This window comes from Oncorhynchus masou, chromosome 31, assembly GCF_036934945.1.
Source record: "Oncorhynchus masou masou isolate Uvic2021 chromosome 31, UVic_Omas_1.1, whole genome shotgun sequence".
Lineage (NCBI taxonomy): Eukaryota > Metazoa > Chordata > Actinopteri > Salmoniformes > Salmonidae > Oncorhynchus > Oncorhynchus masou.
In genome coordinates, this window is record NC_088242.1 from 81432237 (window position 1) to 81458475 (window position 26239).

At 41.7% G+C, this 26239-nt stretch overlaps 1 protein-coding gene across 1 annotated transcript; it reads left to right on the forward strand.

Annotated features, from left to right (window-relative positions):
- The first annotated feature begins 736 nt into the window (after positions 1-736).
- Positions 737-15400, forward strand: LOC135524547 (ATP synthase subunit delta, mitochondrial-like). Its single transcript, XM_064952170.1, has 5 exons — positions 737-967; positions 1944-2097; positions 9299-9387; positions 13732-13875; positions 15261-15400. The coding sequence occupies exons 1-4, from the start codon at positions 851-853 to the stop codon at positions 13852-13854; spliced, it is 483 nt and encodes a 160-aa protein (XP_064808242.1). The 5' UTR covers positions 737-850; the 3' UTR covers positions 13855-13875; positions 15261-15400.
- Positions 15401-26239: the final 10839 nt, after the last annotated feature.

Sequence of the window (26239 nt, forward strand, 5' to 3'; positions counted from 1 at the left end):
CTATGGCTGAAGCCACACCCACCACCCGGGACGCACCACGTGACGTAAGTGATTGAAGAGCTGGAGGAGGCGTGCACTGAAGATCATTAGCATCCATCCCTTCAAAGGTAGGCTGTTTGGGGGGAGGGTAGGAGACCTTATGAACACGCTTCTGGTGGAACAGAATGAAAATATGTAAATTCACATTATTTTCCGAATGAAGAATTCTAATAGGGCTAGAATAATGGTTGATACGTTTCCGTTCTGAATTTGTAGGCTATACCTAATATTCCTTATTATTTATAATATTATATATAGAGCTCTAATATGTTATTATATCGACTATACTTTATATTGAACATTATTATCTGAGCAACCATAGTGGATACTGTAGTATCAGGCTCTGTATTATTTTGCAGCTTTTGGTAAAACAGAATAACACTTTACCTTTGATTCTGTTCACCTTGATGGGTCAGTGATGATCTTATCAATCATCTCATCAGTGGATCCTGTTTGACATTCTAACGGCGCCACCCCCTGGCTGTGAAATGTTGCACACAGCCACATATGCCTTCACTTTGTCAATAAATCTGTCTATTTACAACGGCAGATAAACCAAAATATGAAATATTCCGTGTTAAAGATCACACCGAACGAGACACTTTTTCAGATTGAACACTGAGGGATACGAATCCTTGGGTTGAATGTGTTGCCTCTAGAAAATAACTACATTTCCCGTCACCCTTTGAACGCTCATAAGCCATTGTTGTTCGGTTCAATGTCCTTGTCCTATCAGACGCACACTGTTTGACTGACTTCGCGCAAGGGCTTGGGGATTCGTTTGTACTTTAATTATATTCATTCAAACAAAATGATGGCAGCAAGGTTTCTCCGTTGCTCTCTCCCTGTATTGAGGCAAGCAAGATGCTACGCCGACGCACCTTCAGGTTCTGCCCAGATGTCATTCACATTTGCCTCGCCAACGCAGGTAATATAGTCCCGGGTTGACAAGGTTTATGCTATTGGCCTACGGTAGAGTCCTAGCTAGCTATCTCCATTGATATAACCAAAGACAGATATGACGTCACTCTCTTAATAATAAAGACACATTATCCAACCATACGCATGTAGTTAGCTAGCGACAAATGCCTGTGGCGTGCACACCGCTCAATGGCTACCTAGTTTAACTTGGTAACGTTAGCGAGTTATCGTACCTACTTTTTACCTGTGCATGTAACAGTTAGTTGTAAATTGACGCTCGCGCGTGTATATTCTTCCAACCAAGCCTCGCCAAATCAGTTTGGCATGCCTAAATTGTTCTGTGCAACAATGTGTCCCTGTGTTGCCACTTACCTAGCTAACGTTAGATTGCAATAAATAACCTGTTTGTCAAAGCTAGTTACCACAATGGATCACAGGCCCTTGCACTTTCTTATGATTTCACATTGGGACTACAAATGGATTACAGTACTCTTCAATTGTTAGCAACCATTTCTGATTTAATAATTAGATTGGCTAAATCTTCAGGAGTGCGCTGACTCTACCTTCTTTGTCACCCACATAACTAGCTAGCTATTCTGTTAGTTAGCTAGGTAAAAGTTAGCTTTATAGCTAGCTAGATGTCACTGAAGTGCATCTGACAGTAATTTACTTGCTAGTTGGAGACAGTCTTACCTAGTTACATAAGTCAACATTAAATAAGATAATTATGTTTGCTTTTCAACCTGTCAGACACTAATGGCATATTATATAACGTATGATAACATAACTGCAATGTTACCTTACCAGAACCTCATTGACAACTAAAATATAGTAACATCTCAGTAAATAAGCATGGACTTTATCCATTAGAACAATTATCCAGTGCTGCATGCAGATACTGTATATTTCCACAGATAATTTAACTTCAATGCTAAGAAAATCAATAATAGTCAATGTAATGTATGTGTTTCTCCTTCTCCCAGGTGTACTTCAAGGAGGCCAGTGTGAAACAGGTTGACGTGCCAACGCTGACTGGTGCTTTCGGTATCCTCCCTGCCCATGTCCCCACGTTGCAGGTTCTCCGGCCCGGAGTGGTCACCGTGTTCAACGATGATGGCTCCGCAGCAAAGTTCTTTGGTGAGATTTTGCTTGATGGTTCAGTGGTCTGATAACCTCATGTGATTTTATGCTTCAAACATAAAGGGCAAAGAGGAGACTCATGAGTGTACCGGTTGGACGCATGAGGTGTGAGTAGCTCTGTTTTGTACGGTCAACTGTGGTTATATGTAGACACCAGATAACAAAGTTAAAGCAAGCCCCTTGATTAATCAAGTCTCCAAGAAACTGGGAGAGTGAGCAATCCGTTTGTTAAACAGCGCCGCGACATGAATCCAACAGACCATTGCCGCCTTCGAAGGAAATGGCAACTTGGAGACGCAAACAAAAGTTATGAAAAGTTAAATGCTGTCCAGGAAAAATTAGCTTTAATACTCTCAATGCACCCCAAAACTGCTACAATTGTTGAAGAAAAAAAATAGCAGATTCGCTCGGGGGATATTGTGTCAGATGCGCACAAACAAGGCGTGCGCATGAATTAACAAAATTAGCCTTTTGGGAACAAGGTTGTGAACTTGAGAAGAATTGGACCAGTAAGAAAACACAATCTGACGTAATATGAGAATATTGTCCTGACCAGAAGATTACGAAAAAGGAGAAATTCCAGCAATGTGGTCAAACTGTTATCAGAGGAACTTGTCATGGGTATATCACCAGAGGATCTGGAACGATACCACTGGATCGGAGTGAAACAGAAGAATGCTAAATACCCACTCATGGGTATCATCAAACTATGGAACTTTCAGACCAAAGTCAAGGGGGAAGTTGGTCAAAATCCAAGGCCAGACTATTTGATTTGTACAGGACCTGTCTGCTATGGAGGAAAGAACTGGGAGCTGGAGAGGGACATTTTTGGCTTGTGAAAGCGGGCAAGAAGGATTTATCTATAAACATTTTATTTTCCTTTATTGCTATGTCAAACGAGATGACTGATTTAGGTCACCTGCCAAAATAATCTATTTTGGGTTTTCTCTAATATAGCATGATTTCTATTGCTATCTGAACTCCAGAGTTGACATCTGAATGAATGAAATCTTAATGACAATGAAATCTGGGATGTCTGAGGTGTTTACCGGGTTTATTTGCAGTGTTTTCTATTTGTTTAACCTGTAGTTTGGCTCTCCTCAAAATTAAAATAACATATTCTGTATTATGTTCAGAAATATTTTTTTTATCTTGTAAATACTTTATGGGCTTTTTCTAAAATTGAGTGTTTTTCTACTTTACTCAGATTTAACTTGAACTGAGTATGAGATTATCATTCCCCTAAAGTATGCATAAAAAGGATCCCAAATTATGTAATCTGTGCTTTCCTCTGTCTACATTTGTCATGCTAAAAGGTCTTTATTTTTAAGTTTATGCATTTAAGAATTTAGCTCTGTTCGTTCTCCATATTCCTTCGCTAAGTGCATTTTCAACAGAATTCTGTTGGGGTAATTCTGCATGATACAGGAGAATGATCCTATATATCATGGTAGAAACAAATAATGTATTAATATAACCAGACAGGTGCCAAAGTTAAACAAAAGCACTGGTGCATGAACAATTGTAAGGGATGAATTACATAAATGGCATATTTTTGGTTAGTAGCCAGAGCAATGCTGCTGTGTGAGCGGTCGTGCTGAAGGCATGGACAGCGCGCATATTCTTGAAAAAAGTGACATTTGGAAATAGAGCTGAACCTCTTGAATTATGACAAAGGTAAGTGTCATCGAAACACCAGATTATGTTTTCTAATACTATATATAAATCAATGTTTTACCTGCATGTGATTCTGAAGGAGGATTTGATCGGGATGATCCTTTCCTGCATCTTTAAATTTAACGGTGCGCCCATCTCTCTATGTACAATCTGACAGCTGTTAAGAATAATATTGTCACTCATCAGATTGTCAATTTAATCTGGTCTATAGGCTCTTATTGTGAGAAATTAGTTTCGATGTGCATGCTGACTGGAATATTTTGATTCCCGCTCAAGTTGGATAGAGTCAAGGATATGTCTTGCATTATTTTGAAGGCCTACTGCAAAACAGTAGGCATTCATTTCTATTAGAATGCATTTGATTAGTAATGGTTACAGTAAATACAACTATCCTGTAACTGCTTATTTTTACAAAGTTAAACGTAAAAGAGAAGTGTCAACCCGCAAGGCGCACTGTCAAATTATTTGTTGCTGATTTTAATAGGCATAACACTCCTTACACAATTTGTCTTTCTAAGTTAAAAAAAACCTCTTCACCCTCATCATTCAGTTAGGCCTAATTTTAAATTGAATTGTGAATTAAGGTGCACAATTATCACCTGTTCATCCATTTGTCATTCAGCGAGGAGTGCGACACACTAGCGCCTGGATGGGAACCAACAATCTACAGCACAATCTACAGATATCAAAAGGGGTCCTAAAATTCAGAATCAAATGGCATAATGATCCATAGTATTTCTAAAATTCGCCCACATGGAAAACCTAACATTGAAATAACATTTCAATGACAGAATTAAAAAGGAAATTTGGACTGACCAATGTAGACATTTACAAATACAGCTGAAGTCGTAAGTTTACACACACCATAGCCAAATACATTTAAACTCCGTTTTTCAGAATTCCTGACATTTAATCTTAAACATTTGTCTTAGGTCAGTTAGGATCACCGCTTTTATTTTAAGATTGTGACATGTCAGAATTATAGCAATGATTTATTTCAGCTTGTATTTCTTTCGTCACATTCCCAGTGGGTCAGAAGTTTACATCCATCAATTTGGTAGCATTGCCTTTTAAATTTAACTTGAGTCAAATGTTTTGGGTAGCCTTCCACAAGCTTCCCACAATATGTTGGGGGGAATTTTGGCCCATTCCTCCTGACAGAGCTGGTGTAACTGAGTCAGGTTTGTAGGCCTCCTTGCTTGCACACGCTTTTTCAGTTCTGCCCACAGATTTTCTATGGATTGAGGTCAGGGCTTTGTGATGGCCACTCCAATACCTTGACTTATTTGTCCTTAAGCCATTTTGCCACAACTTTGGACGTATGCTTGGGGTCATTGTCCATTTGGAAGACCCATTTGCAACCAAGTTTTAACTTCCTGACTGATGTCTTGATGTTGCTTCAATATATCCACATTATTTTGCATGCTCATGATGCCATCTATTTTGTGAAGTGCACCAGTCTTTCCTGCAGCAAAGCACCCCCACAAAATGATACTGCCAACCCCCCCCCCCCCCGTGCTTCACGGGATGGTGTTCTTTGCAGGCCTCCCCCTTTTTCCTCCGAACATAATGTTTATTTTGGCCAAACAGTTCTATTTTTGTTTCATCAGACCAGAGGACAATTCTCCAAAAAGTACAATCTGTGTCCCCATGTGCAGTTGCAAACCGTAGTCTGGCTTTTTTATGGAAGTTTTGGCGCAGTGGATTCCTTGCTGAGCAGCCTTTCAGGTTGTCCATATAGGACTTTTACTGTGGATATAGATACTTTTGCACATGTTTCCTCCATCTTCACAAGGTCCTCTGTTCTGGCACCAAAATACGTTCATCTCTAGGAGACAACGTGTCTCCTTCCTGAGTGGTATGATGGCTGCATGGTCCCATTGTGTTTATACTTGTGTAATATTATTTGTACAGGTGAACGTGGTACCTTCAGGCGTTTTGAAATTGCTCCCAAGGATGAACCAGACTTTTGTGGAGGTCTACAATTTTTTTCTGAGGCTGATTTTCTTTTGATTTTCTCATGATGTCAAGCAAAGAGGCACTGAGTTTGAAGGTAGGCCTTGAAATAACATCCACAGGTACACCTCCAATTGTCTCAGGCTAATTGACATTTATCAGACGCTTCTAAAGCCATGATATAATTTTCTAAGGTGTTTTAAAGGCACAGTTAACTTAGTGTATGTAAACTTCTGACCCACTGGAATTGTGATATAGTGATATAATCTCTAAACAATTGTTGGAAAAATTACTTGTCATGCACAAAGATGTCCTAACTATAGTTTGTTAACATTTTTTTGGAGTGGTTGAAAAGTGTATGTACATTTTCTAACTTCAATTCTACATTCAACTTTTATCACAAGTTCGAGCTGATATCTTTTGGACATCAGAGCAATGTAGAGGGAATTCTGAGTCAGAAAACAATACTAAAATGATGGGTCAGATATGTACAAAACCTTGCAGAAAGCCTATCCAACTGAAGATGGAGTGTTTGAATATAATTAACAAAATTACAGTTAACAGAAATGTAAGCGCTATGTTTCAAGAGATTGCATATGAGGGTGGTTTGAAATCGGAAATGGGTTGGTCTGTACTTTTCTCCTCAATCATTTCAAAACTTTTGCTTAACTGGAAATCAAGTGATCCTCCATTGTTGCGACGGTGGAAGAATCAAATGCATTATTATATGAGTATTGAAAAGGGTGTGGGTAACCAAGGCAGTGGAGCAGTTCGAGGTCATAAGGAATAGTCTTGCAGGTGCTGGGAGCATGTGGGTCTGGGCAGGGGTGTTGTCGTTGTTTGTGTGCGTCTGTCTTGTCTGTTTCATAGACTTTTGTGATAAGAAATTTTACACACTATGTTGTGAGACAGGATGCTTTCAGGATCGACCAATCCACAATACGACCCATAGGCTCTGTCCCTAACCTCTTGTCCCTTGCATGAGCTCCAACTAAAAGGGTTAGTTCAATAGGTGTAGCAACATGGTGGGAATTCCTCTGTTCTTAACCCTTTATGAAATGGTGGGTGAGTCTCTGACCTCTGTTTTATGGCATGAGTCGACTCGTGGTATCACCTAAAATGTATTTGATTCACTATGGCTAGATTTTTCCTCTGACACCCATGTGTACAAATACCAGTGTATGTGGTAGGCCGATACATCATTTTGGACGCTTTGATTACATTTTTAATGACCTTGTGATATCAACTTAGAAATCATTGCTTTTATTAATCAGATATTTAAGCTACTTAGATACAAAATATGGACAGTGCTTGCGCATGCCTTCTGTGTTTTCTAGGTGATCGCAATGGTAAGTTCCATATCAATAACTGTCCACTTTAATGTGGACCATACAGCAGGGGTCAGTCATATCTCGAATTGTGGGGAAGACGATGACTGCATCCTAGACCTGGAGAGATATAACTTAGCCTACATTTGAAAGTGTTACCCTACTTCCCCCTGCTTTATAATCCACTAGAACAAAATGGCACATTTGCAGAAGTGGCTGCACTGAACATTTTTAAAGGGTGTATGTGAAACAAGGTTAGGGAGTAGAAATAGATGGTAGTATGAATATTGTATATCGTTATGTGGATCCATACCTTAACACTACACATTGCCCATCCTTACTTTAAAGTCCCAGTTCAGTCTAACTTGTGTATCTCTATATAAATAAAATTGGAAAAATACCTCTCCATCCACGGTGATGTTGGAATAATACATTTCTGAAAATGTATAATGCCCCTTTTTAGTGTAAGAGCTGTTTGTAAAAAAATATATATATATTTTTAAATGCCTGAAATTTCAGCCTGTTTTGGTGGGATGGAGTTTTGGTATGTCTGGTGATATCACCAGGTGGTAAATTTATTTAATAGTCATAACAGTTCAAACCTACTAATAACAGCTCCTTTTCTCTACTCAAACCCAGTCCTAGCAACATTATTGCTGGATTGTTCTTTGCTATTTTTTACAATTTGTTTTCAAGTAATCACAAAGAGCCATAATTGTTACCCAGAAATGATTTGATATTGTGAATTGCTTCATTGGACCTCTTTTAACATGGAACTTCCAGCAGGGGTCAGGCCCGTCTTGAATTGTGGGGATGACTGCATCCTTGACCTGGAGAAATCAGACTTAGCGTAACACTTTCAAATTGTAGTCTACTTCCCTAGATTGAAATCAGCTAAAAGAAAATTCTATGTTAGTGACTGTACAGAACTTTAAGAGACTGTTGCAGTCTGTGCATGAAGGCAATGCATGTTTTTAATTTCAATAGATTAAGTTGTCTACATGGGGCTGGGCGGTATATTTTATTTATTTAACCAGGTAGGCTAATTGAGAACATTCTCCTTTACAACTGCTACCTGGCCAAGAATAAAGCAAAGCAGTTTGACAAATACCACAGAGTTACACATGGAATAAACAAACACAGTAGAAAAATATACAATGTGTGCAAATGAGTTAAGATAAGGGAGTTAAGGCAATAAATAGGCCATGGTGGCGAAGTAATTACAATATAGCAATTAAACACTGAAGTGATTGATGTGCAAGTAGAGATACCGGGGTGCAAAGGAGCAAGATAAATAATTAAATGCAGTATGTGGATAGTTGGATGGACTATTTACAGGTGCAGTTATCTGAGAGCTGCTCTGACAGCTGGTGCTTAAAGCTAGTGAGGGAGAAGTGTTTTCTAGTTTCAGTTAAATAATAATCACCCATTTAAAAAAATATTTTTTGCATTTTCCTTCCAGTTCTCTGCTGCCAATGACTGGAACAAAGGTGGCCAAAGGAGGAATTGGCTTTGGGGGTGACTAGTGAGATATACCTGCTGGAGCGCGTGCTATGGGTTGGTGCCGCTATGGTGACCAGTGAGCTGAGATAAGGCATGGCTTTACCTAGCAGAGACTTGATGTCACCAAACCCACTGGCGAGGGCCAGCCAACAAGAGTGTACAGTTTGCAGTGGTGGGTAGTATATGGGGCTTTGACAAAACTGATTGCACTGTGACAGACTGCATCCAATTTGTTGAGTAGAGTGTTGAAGGCTATTTTGTAAATTACATAATTGAGGATTGGTAGGATGGTCAGTTTTACAAGGGTATGTTTGGCAGCATGAGTGAAGGATGCTTTGTTTTGCGAAATGGGAAGCTGATTCTAGATTTAATTTTGGATTGGAGATGCTTAATGTGAGTATGGAAGGAAAGTTTACAGTCTAACCAGACACCTAGAATATGTGGACAACTACAAATACCTAAGTCAGAACCGTCCAGAGTAGTGATGCTGGGCAGGTGCGGGCAGCGATCGGTTGAAGAGCATGCATTTAATTTGACTTGCATTTAAGAGCAGTTGGAGGCAACGGAAGGAGAGTTGTATGGCATTGAAGCTCATCTGAAGGTTAGTTAAGTGTCCAAAGAAGGGCCAGAAGTACCATGTCTGCTTAAAGGTGGATCTGAGAATCCGTCTGCCTGGTATGATGGGTGGTGGCTGAATGGAATAGGTTGCTTTACTCAAATTCTGTCTGTTTCAGTGAGCAGCGGGTCAATTACAGTGAACGCAGACTCCTCGGTGCAACTACTGGCTGAAGAGGCTTTCCCCCTGGACCAGCTGGATGTGGCTGTAAGTACCCACTCATAGACCTATTTATTATCTCTATGGCAACGGGTGGGCAACTCTTGTCCAGCAGGCCACAGGGTGGGCAGGCTTGTCTTCCAGGCCACCGCATCACAACTGATTCTAGTAATCAACTAATCATAGTTGTATAGTTGGACTGGGGTGTATTCGTTACGGGAACCGTTTACCATTGAAGAACCAAAACGAAACGGAGGTTCCTACCTGAATTTATTAAATAGAAATAAATTGTCGTTTTCCTTTTGGAGTAAACGGTGTCTGTTAAACGTTTTGCAACAGACAAAATATTTTGCAATAGCATTGGCGGAATGATTACACCCCTGGGGTGGATACAATTCTGTTCCGAAACATTTATTTAATTGAAGCAAATAACTGATGGACCTACTTGAATTTGTTGTTCTTTTTCAACTGTTTGGCTAATGGTTACACACCTGGTGTAGTGTGTTAGCGCTGGGCAGGAAGACGGGCCGCAGAGGGATACCTTGCGCTTCCTTTGCCAATGGGAGCAGAATGTCCTTAAATCATTGAACCAGAGCAATCACAAGATGCTCTTCATCAGAGCAATAACAATTGCATGAACATTTCCCATCCTCTACATGTAGGATTACTTTGTTCTCTGAAAAGCTAGGCTAGAGTTGTGATTGGCATCATTCAGCCCATGCAGTCAGTCATTGATTGAAACCCAAACCCTTTTATAAAGATGTTAACTGTGTGCAGCTCTGCTCAGTCAGACCTTAGCCATAGTTTTGCAAAAGGAAACCTTCCATGAAATGACCAAATCCCTTACTCAACATAATTCCGCACAGCATTGGCTCAAATGTCAGTCAAAATATGTATTTGTGTGAAATGTCCCTAAGGCCATGTTGCTCTTTACTTTTCACAGCCCCATCAGCCGACTAAACACGTTCATCGTAGAGGAGCTCCCTCTTTCTCTTTGACCCTGTCCTAAGAAGGGCACATACTGTCAAGTTGACTCCAAAGAAATGGATGACTTTTTTTTCTCCCTCTGAGAACAATGCACAGGAGAAACCCTGCTGTTAATAAGGCAGGAAAGGTCAGTCACTGTTGAGTTATAGCAGATGTGCCAAGTTCCCACTGGGAGACCTGTAATCGCTACTGTAACAAATGGGCCTTTCACAGGAAAGAGGCAATGTGAATTTGCAATGCTAGTCTCTCTCTTCCAGACCTGCCAACATGCACACAATTTTAGGTTAAAGTATGCAGGAATGAAAAGATGCCCTAAAATAGGCTTCTCATTGTCACGTTGTGGTTTTTGACCCAACTGTCTGAAGTTGTAACTGATCCAATCTGAAGACTTGGGCGATGAGAAAAGGCATCATTACAACGAAAGTAGTTAGCTACAGCATTTAGTCAACTAAGAGAATACTTTCTTGTGAGCACTTAATCTCCACAACAGTAGGTGCTAGCGCTTTGGAGAGAAAGGAAACGTGGTGTTGCGTTAGTTCCGTGTGCGTTTCTGCATGGATGGAGACAGACATGGCAGAGAGCTGTTCTGCTGATACCATCCTTCACAAAAATCAAGTTTGCCTACCTTTAAAAAAAACAAAAAAACATTAGCCCTCTAATGTTCTGCTGTCTGCTCCCCATGGGGAATCTAATTAGCATAATACAAGAATCCCCATCAATCTTGTCAGTTTAAAAGATGTTTTGCATGGGCTGTGTCTCAATCCACCACATCTACCAACGTTGCCCTTCCGCGTCTGCTGTGAAAGGTGACGAACTAGAGCGGTGTTCTCACAAAGTCTGGAGCCCAAACGGTTTGGCCTACAAACTATGACCTCACTATGGAAAGATTTGGCTCCCACGGACATGATGTCTGAGAGCCACACGATAATGCTCTATGACCCACAAGCATCATGGGACTGGTTTTGTAGTCGGTACAGCCGATTCTACCGTCCTCTATGTAGTGTCCGAACAGATTGGGCACACGTTAAGTTTGCTGAAAATTAACACAGTTGACAGTAAGGATATTTATTTTGTTGCTGAGTTTATATATGGAGATATTTTAATCCCTAAAATAAGGTGTTAAATGCTTGTCAAAATAAATACATAGTGATCCTTATCTGTCAGCTATAGGACCGACACTTCAGAACAAACTTCCTATTTCCACATTTTTTTGTTTTTATCCATGTATGAAGCTGTTATTAAAGGTTTCTGTGGGCGAATAGCACTAAGGCCAAATTCAATATTTCATCAATTAAAAACACTTCTGATCATTTTTAAGGGGTCCTAAAATTCCAATTCCAATAGTCATACCATGGATCATTTAGCTATCTTAAAACAATTCCATATTTTCTTAGTAGATACCCCCCATGGCTTAGATTCTATTAATGTATTTTTTGTTCATTCCTATTGCCTGTTGTGCAATTCAAGGACCTAAATAAAAACGTTGACGATATTCTAAATATTAATTTATAATTGTATCTTGTCAAAGGTATGTTTACTTCAAAGTGTAGTAAAAATATATTGTGCCTTCAGAAAATTCATAGGCTGTCAAGTTGATCTAGTAAAGCAGAAATGTACCAGGTTTGTTTAAAACGTCCTATTCAATTAGTCTATCTTGCAAGGAGAGGACATGTTAGGCCTAGGGCTGTTACGCTGACCATATTACCGGCGGTCACAAGTCGTGACAGCAGTCAAATTGCCTATGACTGTTTGGTCACGGTAACTAGGCTTCTCCAAGCTCTGCTGCTGACGGTCATTGGTAGCCTACCCAACTTGTTAACTGCTTGGTACTCAACACACTATCAAATTGGTTGTTGGTCATTGCTAGACAACCATTTTCAGGTCTTGCCATAGATTTAAGTCTCAACTGTAACTCAGCCACTTGGAAACATTCACTGTCTTCTTGATAAGCAACTCCAGTATAGATTTGTTCTTGTGTTTTTGGTTGTCTTGCTGAAAGGTGAATTTGATGTTCCAGTTTCTGGTGGAAATCAGACCGAACCAGGTTTTCCTTTAGGATTTTGCATGTGCTTAGCTCCATTTCTTTTTTTGTCCTGGATAAATTCCCTAGTCCTTAACGATTACAAGCATACACATAAGATGATGAAGTCAACACTGTGTCTGAAAATATGGAGTGGTACTCAGTAATGTTGTATTAGTGCCTTGTTGTAAACAGGGAGCATGTTTTTGGAATATTGGCAAATGTCTACAATAGGCTACTAATGATGTGATTATAGTCAGTTCATCAATGACAAGGCATGTTGAATGAATGGTAGTAATCACACCTAACTTGATGGATTAGGTCAGAGATGGAGATCTGGAACAAGCCCATAGGCCTAGTTCAGTTTCATAGTCCAAATTGGCAATGGTAAGCTCGACTACTATCCTGCATCCTGTAATTGAATAATCATTACCCCTCTATTTCACCTAGAACAATGAGTTATTGATACCACCTCGATTTCATTTAGTATCAAACCCACTGAAAATAGTTTATTTGCCTGGCAGAAGCATAAAGAACAGGATGTCCTTTTTTTTAACTATGTTCTATGCTCAGATGTATCCTCACAGGATTGGATTATGCAGCTTTAGCATCGCTGAAGCAGTGTTTCCCCAAACTATGCTTACAGGGACCCGCTGCCTAGCTCTGACCCTTGTCTAAGGCTGTGTTACTCATGCAGCCCAGTTCTTTTGCCCAGTTATTGGCATTAGATTTGAATTGATTGGTCAAAAGACCAATGGTGAGGCCTCCCGGGTGGTGCAATGGTTTAAGGGCGCTGTACTGCAGCGCCAGCTGTGCCACCAGAGACCCTGGGTTCGCGCCCAAGCTCTGTCGTGACCGGGAGGTCGGTGGGGCGACGCACAATTGGCCTAGCGTCGTCCGGGTTGGGGAGGGCTTGGCCGGTAGGGATATCCTTGTCTCATCGCGCACCAGCGCAGTGCGCGCTAACCAAGGTTGCCAGGTGCACGGTGTTTCCTCCGACACATTGGTGCGGCTGGCTTCCGGGTTGGATGCGCGCTGTGTTAAGAAGCAGTGTGGCTTGGTTGGGTTGTGTATCGGAGGACGCATGACTTTCAACCTTCGTCTCTCCCGAGCCCGTATGAGTTATAGCGATGAGACATAGTAGCTACTAAAACAATTGGATACCACGAAAGGGGTAAAAAAAAAAAACTAAAATAAAGACGGCTGCCTGTGTAAATGCATCCCAAAAACTATTAGCCTTAATTATTCAGTTGAATGTAAAAAAAAAAAAATAGAGAAGAAAAAAAGACTGGTACTGTGCTAGCAAATTTAGTATGCATGATGTCCAGCACTTTTTAGTATTGATATTGGGTTATGGTTCTGTATTTGACCTCTCTGCTCTTTAGGCTGCCAAGGTCAACCTGGAGAAGGCCCAGTCTGAAATGGCGTCTGCGTCTGACGAGGCTGCCAGGGCCGAGGTCCAGATCAACATAGACGCCAACGAGGCAATCGTCAAAGCCCTGGAGTAGGCCGCGCGACTGGTCTTTGTGGTACGTATTGCAACCATGTACCTCTGTGAGGTGGTAGAAGTGTAGAGCATATGAGCTTCACATCTGACCTAGATGCTATTGGAAAAGCTTTATAATGCATCCAATCCTCGCTCATATCCTCCTTGAAGCGCTCAGTGTATTTTAAAGGCTTACACTTGCCGAGCTAATCGTCGACCAGCTATTTTTTATGAAAGCAGACAGCACAGTGACTTAATGGATGATGCCGAGTTATGCACATTTCAACCACTAGGTGCAGGGTAGATCTTGTTACCATGCTTTGACGTTGGCTAACAGAATTGCCATCATGCGCTCTGTTTGAAGGAGAGATTTCCATGACTTGATCACTGATCTCACGCAAGTGAGTTTAGAGCTTGTTTCAGCATGGGCAGCGCTATTGAGTACATTCACCGTTTTGAAGTATTCAACTAGGTGGGACCCGAGAGAATGATAGAAGCCTCTGGTAGCCAAAAGACTTTAATGGCATGGGTAGCGCCATTGAGGGATTATAACGTTTTAATATAGTCAACTGGGTTGGACTTTCTACTTCCATTGGCTGATCCATCCTGGTGACCCTGTTGGAGTCATGTCCAATCGGATCATCGGGAGGGATCGGACAATCAATTTTCAGCGAACTGAAAAGAGGAGTGACCCATGGATATGTGCTTTGGGGACCTTTAACAGAATGTGAGTGGCAGAACGGGTGTTGTATGTGGAGGACGAGGGCTGCAGTAGGTATCACCCTATCAAAAGCTTTGGCCAAGTCAATAAAAATAGTTTTTTGTGTAAAGTTTCAGGAGCTCCTTTAGCACCTCGGACTAGGTGACTGCCTGCAGAGGGAAACTTTGTAGAGGGGCAGGGGGAAAAGAGCGAAGCATCAGGTATAGTTGCATTAGAAGCGGTGGGAGATGAGGAAATATTGGACGGGCAAGGAGGCATGGCTGAGGCATAGGAATCCTGAATTAATAGTGTTGATTCGAGCTCAGCCATGTGCTTCTTGTCCGTAAAAACCACTTCAACTTTAAGGGACATGGGCAGCTGTGAGGAGGGTTTATTTTCTTTAACCATTTTCCAGAACCACTTGGGGTTAGACCAACAGAAGTGGAGTAACTGCCAGTTCACAGACAAAAACCCCAGGTCCAGCCCCTGGTTCGTCTTCTTTTTTTCATGTTTTCTTTATGGGGGTGTGTTTTAACAATACCACTGAAAATATCAAAGGTCCATGTGTCCTTGAGGGGTTCAAGCTGAGTCTTCCATTTTATCTCTATGGTTCAGTAAGTATTTGAACGGGTGGTTGGGTCTTTAGCACACCCCAATGTTATGTCAGACTGTTTTTATTTCTGGATGACTGTGTACTTACCGTAATCAGATTTTCGCCTTTGTTCCAGGTGTCGTGTTGGTATAAAGGAAATGAAAATTCTCCAACTGTTTCCCGGACCAGTCAAGTCAGTAACTGCAAGATCTCATGCTTGCTTTGTACAGTGAAATGAAATGACCAATAAATTTATTTGGATTTCCCTGCCAATAATTCTGTATTTTTGTTCCTTTCTATGTAGGATTCAATGACTGGTATTGTGTGCTAAATTTTGTAAGGGAAAAAAGACCAAACATACATTTATTCTGTGTACAATGTGTTTTTCCTGTATTTTGTGGTTATACTTAATGCAGTTCTCCTTTCCGCCACTTGGTGAGTTTTCATAGACCAGTCAAAGCAGGTAGCAAATGGATCAAAGTCTGTTCCATTGTGGTGAGACAAACCCATTAACCAAGGGTAGCTATTACAATCACCTTTTGTTTTGGCTATGTTGTGATTTCTCAAGTGTTATAATTAATTTATTGAAGGCATCAAATGTTATTTTTGTACATACTGATTTTGGTATACTTGATTTTGTTTCACATTTCGTCAGTAGGTGGTTAGCTTTGGTGTTACTCAATGTATTGGGGGGCTGTTGACCATGTAAAGATCTCCATCACTCCCTCTTTGTCTCTCGGTGTGGGAATGTTCTTTGAGTCAATATGGTTACCTCAGGTTTTTGTGGTGCTGTCCATTTTTAAAACCGCAATTAGTGTTAAAAAGGTCTCTGGTCTCAACCATAGGTTCCATCTTAACAAAAGCACTCCAGAGTTCTAATCATGTTCTGACTCAAGACTTTCAGTCCTCCAACCACAACCGGTTTTATGAATGTTTACTCTCACCAGGCCTCTAATAAATAATTATTGTGTGCAAGTACAGTTGACGTCGGAAGTTTACATAAACTGAGTTTAAATGTAGTTAGCTAAAGTGTTTCACAATTCCTGACATTTTAATCCAAGTAAAAATTCCTGGTCTTAGGTCCGTTAGGATCACCACTTTATTTTAATGTGAAATGTCAGAATAATAGGAGAGTGATTTATTCAGATTGTATTTCTTTCATCACATTCCCAGTGGGTCAGAGGTTTACATACACTCAATTAGTATTTGGTAGCATTGCCTTTAAATCTAACTTGGGTCATATGTTTCTGGTTGCCTTCCACAAGCTTCCCACAATAAGTTGGGTGAATTTTGGCCCATTCCTCCTGACAGAGCTGGTGTAACTGAGTCAGGTTTGTAGGCCTCCTTGCTCACACACTTTTGCAGTTCTGCCCACAAATTGTCTATAGGATTGAGGTCAGGGCTTTGTGATGGCCGCTCCAATACCTTGACTTATTTGTCCTTAAGCCATTTTGCCACAACTTTGGACGTATGCTTGGGGTCATTGTCCATTTGGAAGACCCATTTGCGACCAAGCTTTAACTTCCTGACTGTCTTGAGACGTTGCTTTAATATATTCAGTTTTCCCTCATGATGCCATCTATTTTGTGAAGTGCACCAGTCCCTCCTGCAGCAAAGCAACCCACAACATGATGCTGCCACTCCCGTGCTTCACGGTTGGGATGATGTTCTACGGCTTGCAAGCCTCCCCCTTTTTCCTCCAAACATAATGGTCATTATAGCCAAACAGTTCTCTCTTTTTTTGTTTCATCAGACCAGAGGACATTTCTCCAGTTTCTCCCCATGTGCAGTTGTAAACCGTAGTCTGGCTTTTTTATGGCGGTTTTGGAGCAATGGCTTCATCGCCGAGCGGTTTTGCAATAGCATTGCTCAACAATATGTCATAACATGATGCCATATGCTGGTTAAACGTTTTGTCAGTCCCCCTTAACTGCACCAGGCTTATTGAACTTCTATTTCAGTCTATGCTGACAGATGGTGACTCATTTACTAATCTCATTTAACCCAAAACTAAAATCTTGCATAAATGGTACCGTAGTTATGACCAAATGTTTATATAATAGATATATCTGTTCATGAGATGACTAACTTTAGCCCTACAGCCACTCAAGTGTCTTTTGGGTATAAAGGGCGCACTGGATACTTGTTTGTAAAGACCTCTTTATTGGTATATAAGCAATGTACATTTAACAAAAACATCAATGCAACAAGAGTTGGTCCCATATTTCATGAGCTGAAATACAAGATCCCATAAATTGTCCATACACCCGACACTTATTTCTCTCATTTTGTGCACTAGTGAGAATTTTCTCAAAGATAAACCATCCATCTGATAGATTTGGCATATCAAGAATTGTATTAAATGGAATTATCATTACACAGGTGCACCTTTTGCTGGGGACAAAAGGCCACTAAAATATGCATTTTTGTCATAACACAATGCCACAAATGTCTCAAGTCATGAGGGAGCGTGCAATTGGCATGCTCACTGTAGGAATGTCCACCAGAGCTGTTGCCAGAGAGTTGAATGTTAATTTCCCTACCATAAGCCACCAACATCGTTTTAGAGTTTGGCAGTGCGTCCACCGGCCTCACAACCGTGGACCGCGTGTGGTCGAGCGGTTTGCTTATGTCAACGTTGCGAACAGAATGCACCATGGTGGCGATAGGGTTATGGTATGGGCATGCATAAACTACGGACAACGAACATAATTGATTTTAATCAATTGCAATTTGAATGCACAGCGATACCGTGACGAGGCACTGAGGCCCATTTTTTTAAGGTATCTTAAACCAACAGATGTGTATCTGTATTCCCAGTCACGTGAAACCCATAGATTTGGGCCTAATGAATCCTCTCTGACGTTGTGCAGTACAAAATGGCTGAAAGGGTGTGTCTCTGTCTGGGTCTAGGCGTGGTTGTGACTTGGCTGGGGTCGATGTGTAAAATTTCCCTGGCTCTTCCAGGGACTGCTGACAATGTTTTTGTTTTAGTGTTTCATTCCAATAGGAGGGGTGTCACATTCTAGAGGGATTTGGGGAGTGCCAGGGTGAGGCTGTGGGCACATGGGTCTAGAAGTGTGTTAACCCCCTCCACTTACTAACACTTGTGTGATGCACTGTGTAAGTGGGGGCAAGCACTCATCGAGCAAGCAGCATGTGCTTTCATGCTCCCACTAAAATTGTAGGCCTATGTACATTTAGATTTAGTCAATAAATAGGTTGGTCGAAAATTACTTTGCAGCAGCGGTAAAAATATAACGTTGCACCAACGTTGTTAATTTGCCAAGCCATTCATGTCCAATTGGCCAGTGATGTAATCATGTTGGGAGGGAGAGGGGACTTTGCGAAGGACGAACACTTTTATGTTTTTGTATGTCATAGTAACCTTTTCATCCTGTGATGTATTGTCATTACTGATCATGCACAGTCAATTGTACGTGTTATTCATAGCGTATTACTACCATTATACTGCATGGCGGCCTGGCCCATTGGGAGAGCCTCTTCTAGGGCGACAGGTAGCCTAGCAGTTAGAGCATTGGGCCAGTAACTGAAAGGTTGCTGGTTCAAATACCTGAGCCGACAAGGTAAAACATTTGCCAATGTGCCCTTGAGCAAGGCACTAACCCTAATTTGCTACAGGGGCATCGTACTACTATGGCTGACCCTGTAAAACAACACATTTCACTGCACCAATCCAGTGTATGTTACAATAAAGCACAGAGAGAGAGAGTACCTGTGCCTTGCAAAAGTATTAATCTCCCTTGGAATTTTTCCTATTTAGATGCATTACAGCCTGTAATTTAAATAGATGATTTGGATTTCATGTAATGGACATACACAAAGTATTCCAAATTTATGAAGTGAAATGAAAAAAATAACTTGTTCCAAGACATTCTAAAAAAACAAAACAGAATAGTGATGCGTGCAACCCCGCCCAAAAAAACTATTTTTATTCCAAGTTGTAAGGCAACAAAATAGGAAAAATGTCAAGAGGGGTGAATTCTTTCTCAAGCCACGGTACTGTTTTCTACATTGTAGAATAATAGATTTGATGTCTTCACTATTATCACTATGAAATAACACATGGAATCATGTAGTAACCCAAAAAGTGTTAATCAAATCAAAATATATTTTAGATTCCTCAAAGTAGCCACCTTTTGCTTTGGTGACAGCTTTGCACACTTGTCTCATTCTCTCAACCAGATTCACATGGAATGCTTTTCCAACAGTCTTGAAGGAGTTCCCACATATGCTGTGCACTTGTTGGCTGCTTTTCCTTCAGTCCAACTCATCCCTAACCATCTCAATTGGGTTGAGGTCGGGTGATTGTGGAGGCCAGGTCATCTGATGCAGAACTCCATCACTCTCCTTGGTTCAATAGCCCCTACACAGTTTGGAGGTGTGTTAGGTCATTGTCCTGTTGAAAAACAAATGTTAGTCCCACTAAGCGCAAACCAGATGGGATGGCGTATCACTGCAGATTGCTGTTGTAGCCATGCTGGTTCAGTGCACCTGAGTTCACTAGCCTTTGTCTTAGTAATATATTTTGGCTGTGTGGAGCTTTCCTGTCCAGTTACATCCCTCTCCTCATTGGCTCTTCCTCCTCCAACTCTCCATCAGTCACTCCTATATGAGCTGTCCATTTTCCTCTGTATCAAGGTTACAGTACTAAACTGGTTGCTCTCTCTCTTTCTGTAACACAGAGCACCACAAAGGAATGCATTTGTTAAACACACCCAAGCGTGCGTCACACGGATACACAGGCACGCACAGACAGACATCTAGGACTCAAGACAGTCAAGTGATGGCTCAGGCATGTCAGCGTACTGGTAGGTCCAGACAAGTATAATGTGGTTATATGATTGGAAGGAACTTTTATTGGGGGGTAGTGCCAGAGGGAACGGATACCAAGGGGAACACCTTTTTGGGTATCTTGTTTCTCTTTTCTGGCTCATGAGTTATTTGGAAACTTTTGACAAGCAGTGAAGTTCAGTGGACTTTAAAACAGAATTTACCCACAATGCGTGGTCTGTCACTCACGTCATCTCCTCCCCTCCCTTTGGCTAGCTAGGTGACCCTCCTCTCCCTGTGTGACTGAGTGCTCAGTGGTTCCCTAATCACATGCCTCTCTGCTGAAGCACTTGGAAAATATGTCATCGAGCTAGTTTCCACTGAGGACAACCAAGGCAGGCAAGCAGGCATAACTCTTTTAAAACGCTTAGACCAGCTCTGGCAGGGCCCAGATTCCAGCGCTCTCCTCCTCACGCCTGCATGCAACCTCCGTCCGACAACTTCCAGTCCAGGGCACAGTGGCGCAGGCACCAATGTCAGCTCCGAAGGCCTGTCGTGTGGCTGTGGCCCGGCACTAAGGGCACAGAGGAATACGTTTATCACGTGCTGATTGGCCAGTGACACTTTGTGGGAAATGACAAAAACAACGATGACAGGGACGCCCATGCAGGGATTTGGCAATATCTCAATTGATAGCAGTGAACCTGTTTGGACTGCAGGACTCCCCAAAGATAGACACGTGTAGATTGGTATAGGCTTAGAGACCACCACCAGCTTGTCCTTTAGAATGTATCCCTTTCAAAAGGGGGAATGTTCCATAGAGGATTCCCAATGATATCCGTCCTGCGTCAACCTCCTATACCCTGGCTCGGCTCACCCCCCCACGTCAGCCCATTTAGGATTTTCCACCCTCATGGTCTTGAAAACCACATTCACTGCGTATCTCTGCATATTATGGCCTGTGCCCTAGCGACCTAATATGTCAGACCAAACAGGGCTACAGGGACAGATATGGTTCAATTTGCCCCTTTCCATTGCAGCTATGTTTGTCAGAGGACATATTGTATTTCAGTGGTTATGAGTGCGTTCAGCCCCGGCCACATCCACAATATGCCGTCATTTGTCAATGCCCCACGTGTGTTAGGAAAGGACGGAGGTAATTCCAGAACTCCCTACAAATAGATTCTCAGGGGAGTTTTCCGAAATGTTCTGAAAGATGGAAATGTGTGTTTGAAGTGGTACTTATCATTCATTGACAGTCAAAGTAAATAATGTAGTGTTGCATCTATGAGAACATACTGTTAGGCCAGGAGTATTACATTATCCATTATTAGGTGTCTGACTCCCTTGCCAAGTATTTTCTTAAATAATTCATTTGGCTAATATTAGGTCTGCATGATAAACACATCCTTAACAAGCAGTTAATGTCAGATGTCAACTGGATGGTAAAAATAGACACATCTGACTAATTAACTCTGAAGTTTTTGTTGGCTGACTCGCTGTATCAAGTAACGTCAACAGAAATAGTACACCAACCTGACTAAACATAGTCCAGCGAGATAGCTATCTGGCTTAGTCTGCAGTATTAACCTTGACTAGGGTCTTTTTCCCCCAGATTATTCTAGACAGTGTGAGGATTTTGTGCAACAAAAGATCTGTTAATATAAATTCAGAGAATAATGCAATCCTTGAAATAAAACATTTAGAAATGTCTCTGGTGCGGAGAATTCTCCCCTCACAAGTTTTATAGCTACGGGATGCTTTTCTCTGGCAGAGGGTAGTTAAGAAGTCGAGCCACAAATTCCTTTTCGGCTGCTTATGAACTCAACTCTGTCCTTTTGATCTCTCAAGTCTCCCCAACATTAGTCATATGATATAATAGTGTAGATATAGACGGTAAGTTTGAAGTCAGAAATGATCTATTGAGAGCACTAAAAAAAACTTTTATGGCTAGGGGTTTCGACAACATCCGGTGAAATTGCAGAGCGTGAAATTCAAAATAAATTATTAGAAATATTTAACTTTCATACAATCACAAGTGCAATACACCAAAATACAGCTTAACTTCTTGTTAATCCAGCCACCATGTCAGATTTCAAAAAGGCTTTACGGCGAAAGCAAACCATGATATTATCTGAGGACAGCACACCATCAAACAAACACATGACAATCATAATTCAATCCTCCAGGCACGACACACAACTCAGAAATAACGATATAATTCATAACTTACCTTTGAAGATCTTCTTCTTTTGGCACTCCAATATGTCCAATAAACATCACAAATGGTCCTTTTGTTCGATTAATTCCATCGTTATATCCCCAAAATGTCAATTTATTTGGCGTGTTTGATTCAGAAAAACACCGGTTCCAACTCGCCCAACATGACTACCATTTACTAAATAAGTTACCTGTAATCTTGGTCCAAATTTTTCAAACAACTTTCCTAATCCATCTTTAGGGATTTTAAAACGTACATCATCGGTAAAATTTAAGACAGAATACACTGTGTTCAATTGCGGCTAAAATGAAAGTGGAGCAAGCTTTATGTCACGCGCCCCAAACAAAAGAGTACACTAGGATGGACCCTCATTCTGAATAGCTGTACTTCTTAATTTCTCTAAAGAAAAACATCAACCAATTTCTAAAGACTGTTGACATCTAGTGGAAGCCCGATACATGAATGGGGCCATGTATCGTGAGATTTTGAGTGAAAACCTCCTTCCATCAGAAAGGGCATTGAAGATGAAACGTGGCTGGGTTTTTCAGCCTGACAATGATCCCAAACACACTGCCCGGGCAACGAAGGAGTGGCTTCGTAAGAAGCATTTCAAGGTCATGGAGTGGCCTAGCCAGTCTCCAGATCTCAACCCCATAGAAAATCTTTGGAGGGAGTTGAAAGTCCGTGTTGCCCAGCAACAGCCCCAAAACATCACTGCTCTAGAGGAAATCTGCATGGAGGAATGGGCCAAAATATCAGTAACAGTGTGTGAAAACCTTGTGAAGACTTACAGAAAACGTTTGACCTCTGTCATTGCCAACAAAGAGGAATATAAAAAAGTATTGAGATAAACTTTTGTTATTGACCAAATACTTATTTTCCACCATAATTTAAAATAAATTCATTCAAAATCCTATAATGTGATTTTCTGGATTTTTTTTCTCATTTTGTCTGTCATAGTTGAAGTGTACCTATGGTGAAAATTACAGACCTCTCTCATCTTTTTAAGTGGGAGAACTTGCACAATTGGTGGCTGACTAAATACTTTTTTGCCCCACTGTATATACATATGAAATGAGAAAAGCAGTATGTAAACATTATTAAAGTGACTAGTGTTCCATTATTAAAATTATTCCAAGTCTATGTATATGGGTCAGCAGCCTCTAATGTGCAGGGTTGAGTAACTGGGTGGTAGCCGGCTAGTGATGGCTATTTAACAGTCTGATGGCCTTGAAATAGAAGCTGTTTTTGTCCCTCAGTCCCAGCTTTGATGCACCTCTACTGATCTCGCCTTCTGGATGATAGGCAATGGCTCGGGTGGATGTTATCCTTGATGATGATTTTGGCCTTATTGTGACATCGGGTGCCGTAGGTGTCCTGGAGGGCAGGCAGTGTGCCCCTGGTGATGTGTTGGGCAGACAGTACCACCCTCTGGAGAGCCCTGCGGTTGTGGGCGGTGCAGTTGCCGTACCAGGCAGTGATACAGCCCGACAGGATGCTCTCAATTGAGCATCTGTAAAAGTTTGTGAGGGTCTTAGGGGCCAAGCCAAATTTCTTCAGCCTCCTGAGGTTGAAGAGGAGCTGTTGCACCTTCTTCACCACACTGTCTGTGTGGGTGGACCATTTCAGATCGTCATTGACGTGTACGCCGAGGAACTTGAAGCTTTCCACTGTTTATCAGAGAAGGGGGAGAGAGAAAGGAGCTGGCAGAGGAAGAGAGGAAAGTCGGGGAGAAGAGGGGGCGCCCGGGACCGAACCAGAAGGAGACAGGAGTGAATGACGTCTCTCTCCAGTGACGATTGAGTGCTATTTGAAGCGTGTGATAGGGAGAAGGCCGCAGCCAGCGAGCTCTACTCCCCTGACGTCATAGATGAAATCAGGCTGCTCTGCTAGCCTTGACTGGCTGGGCAGGCGGGGCCCTGTGACTGATAATGACCTTCTGTATCAATGATTAGATTACTGCAGCCAGGAGAGAGGAGAGGATACAGGGGAAATGTCAGTTTGCTGCAGGTCTGCAGCCAGTCACTGCAGAGCAGAGCCCCTGCTCTGAGAGAGAACCATGAGAGTAGGAGATGCAGAGAAGGAGAGATTGCGAGGAGAAATGGAGTAAATAAACACTGCATGAAGAGAGCGAGAGAAAAAAAGGGGCCCGTCCAGTGCTGATTAAATTAGCCTAGCTCGTCCAACGATAAGCCCAGGATAAGCAAGGATTAGTGGCCAGGGGATTCTGCAGAGTCCAGGCATGTAGGTGTGGATGTGTTCATACATGTGTGTGGGAGGAGGGTGAGTGGGTGGTTTCTCAACTTGTTTGGACCAAGATAGCAAATGTGTGTATATTGTACTGATCATTGTGTACTGTACACAGTATATCTGTGCACAGTATCTGCATCTGCCTTGATACTGCCTAATTCAGCCCTGAACCTTAGTCACTGTTACTAGCCGGCTACCACCCAGTACTCTATCCTGCACCTTAGAGACTGCTGCCTTATGTACATAGTCATTGAACACTGGTCAGTTTAATAATGTTTACATACTGTTTTACCCCCTTTACACATATATACTGTATTCTAGTCAAGTATAACTACTGCTGTACACACCTTTTCTATTCATATACCTTCCATACTGTCTATATTCAGGAATCTGACATTGCTTGTTCTGATTATTTCTTAATTTCTTTCTTTTAACTTTTTGGATTATGTGTGTATTGTTTTGTATTGCTCGGCATTACCGCATTGTTCAAGCTAGAAAAGCATTTTGCTGTACCTGCAAATGTGTGTACCTGTATGCTTTGATTTGACGTATTATATATACTAGAAAACACAGGAACAGCAACATGGCAGTCTATTATGTCAATGACCGCTGGCTGGAAAGGTGTTGTATAACTAATAGGATTCATAAGGCCAGTCTCAAAGAAGTCACTAAGACTTAACAGAAGAAATGAGTGATGTACCAGAAGTTCATTCCTCAGTACCAAGGTGTCCCATGTTCTACTCTGCCGGGCACATCTTCTCATTCCATGAACTGACATCTAACATTTTTCCAGTCCACACTATGTCCCTATGATACACTGCATCTGGCTGCCAAACAAGCAAATAAACAAATTGAGTTTAACACCCTCCCGGCGTGACCAATTTCACCGCTATAAAGGTTCTTATCGTGCTCGGGGGGCGGGGAGTGTTTTTGTGGTGCCTTTCAATGTGACAACACCACTGCCATAAAAGGCAGCAATTATCAGGTCCACTTTGTGGGGGTGTTAAGTTGCCATTTGGATCTGGCTGTGCTCTGTAAGAGTGGCTGCTGGGATGGAGGGGTGATGTCTGGCTGAGGAGCCAGTCAGGGTGTCCGACTGTCCGCCTCCCGAAAAGGGATGTGCTGTGAAATAAGAATCAAATTTATTTATATAGCCCTTCTGACATCAGCTGATATCTCAAAGTGCTGTACAGAAACCCAGCCTAAAACCACAAACAGCAAGCAATGCAGGTGTAGAAGCACAGTGGCTAGGAAAAACTCCCTAGAAAGGCCAAGACCTAGGAAGAATCCTAGAGAGGAACCAGGCTATGAGGGGTGGCCAGTCCTCTTCTGGCTGTGCCGGGTGGAAATTATAACAGAACATGGCCAAGATGTTCAAATGTTCATAAATGACCAGCATGGTCAAATAATAATAATCACAGTAGTTGTCGAGGGTGCAACAAGTCAGCACCTCAGGAGTAAATGTCAGTTGGCTTTTCATAGCCAATCATTGAGAGTATCTCTACCTCTCCTGCTGAGAGAAATAATTATGGCTCAGGACATGATCTGAAAACAACACCACCAGCTTTGAGTCATTTCCTGGTGTTTGTCCAATGATGTAGCAACAGTACACTACATACTGAACCAAATAGTTAGAATTCAAGTCAGAATTCTTAGTCATGGATGGTGAGGTAATTGATGTTTAGATAGCCATCATTGACAGTGCTGCCTGGAGGGCCAAGCTCATAGCTCCACACTTCTCTTGCTGATTGACACAGCCCTGCCTATAGACACTGGTCCAGGTGTAAGAGCTAGTCATGTTACTCAACAGTTGAATGACCTATCATTGACAAATGGTTTCTTTGATTACA

Bases quoted from the DNA above. Each gene is read 5' to 3' on its own strand.
- LOC135524547 (XM_064952170.1), top strand. From the start codon at position 851: ATGATGGCAGCAAGGTTTCTCCGTTGCTCTCTCCCTGTATTGAGGCAA. The intron at 2,098-9,298 runs GTGAGATTTTGC...TGTCTGTTTCAG, and splicing joins CTCCGCAGCAAAGTTCTTTG to TGAGCAGCGGGTCAATTACA. The intron at 9,388-13,731 runs GTAAGTACCCAC...TCTGCTCTTTAG, and splicing joins TGGACCAGCTGGATGTGGCT to GCTGCCAAGGTCAACCTGGA.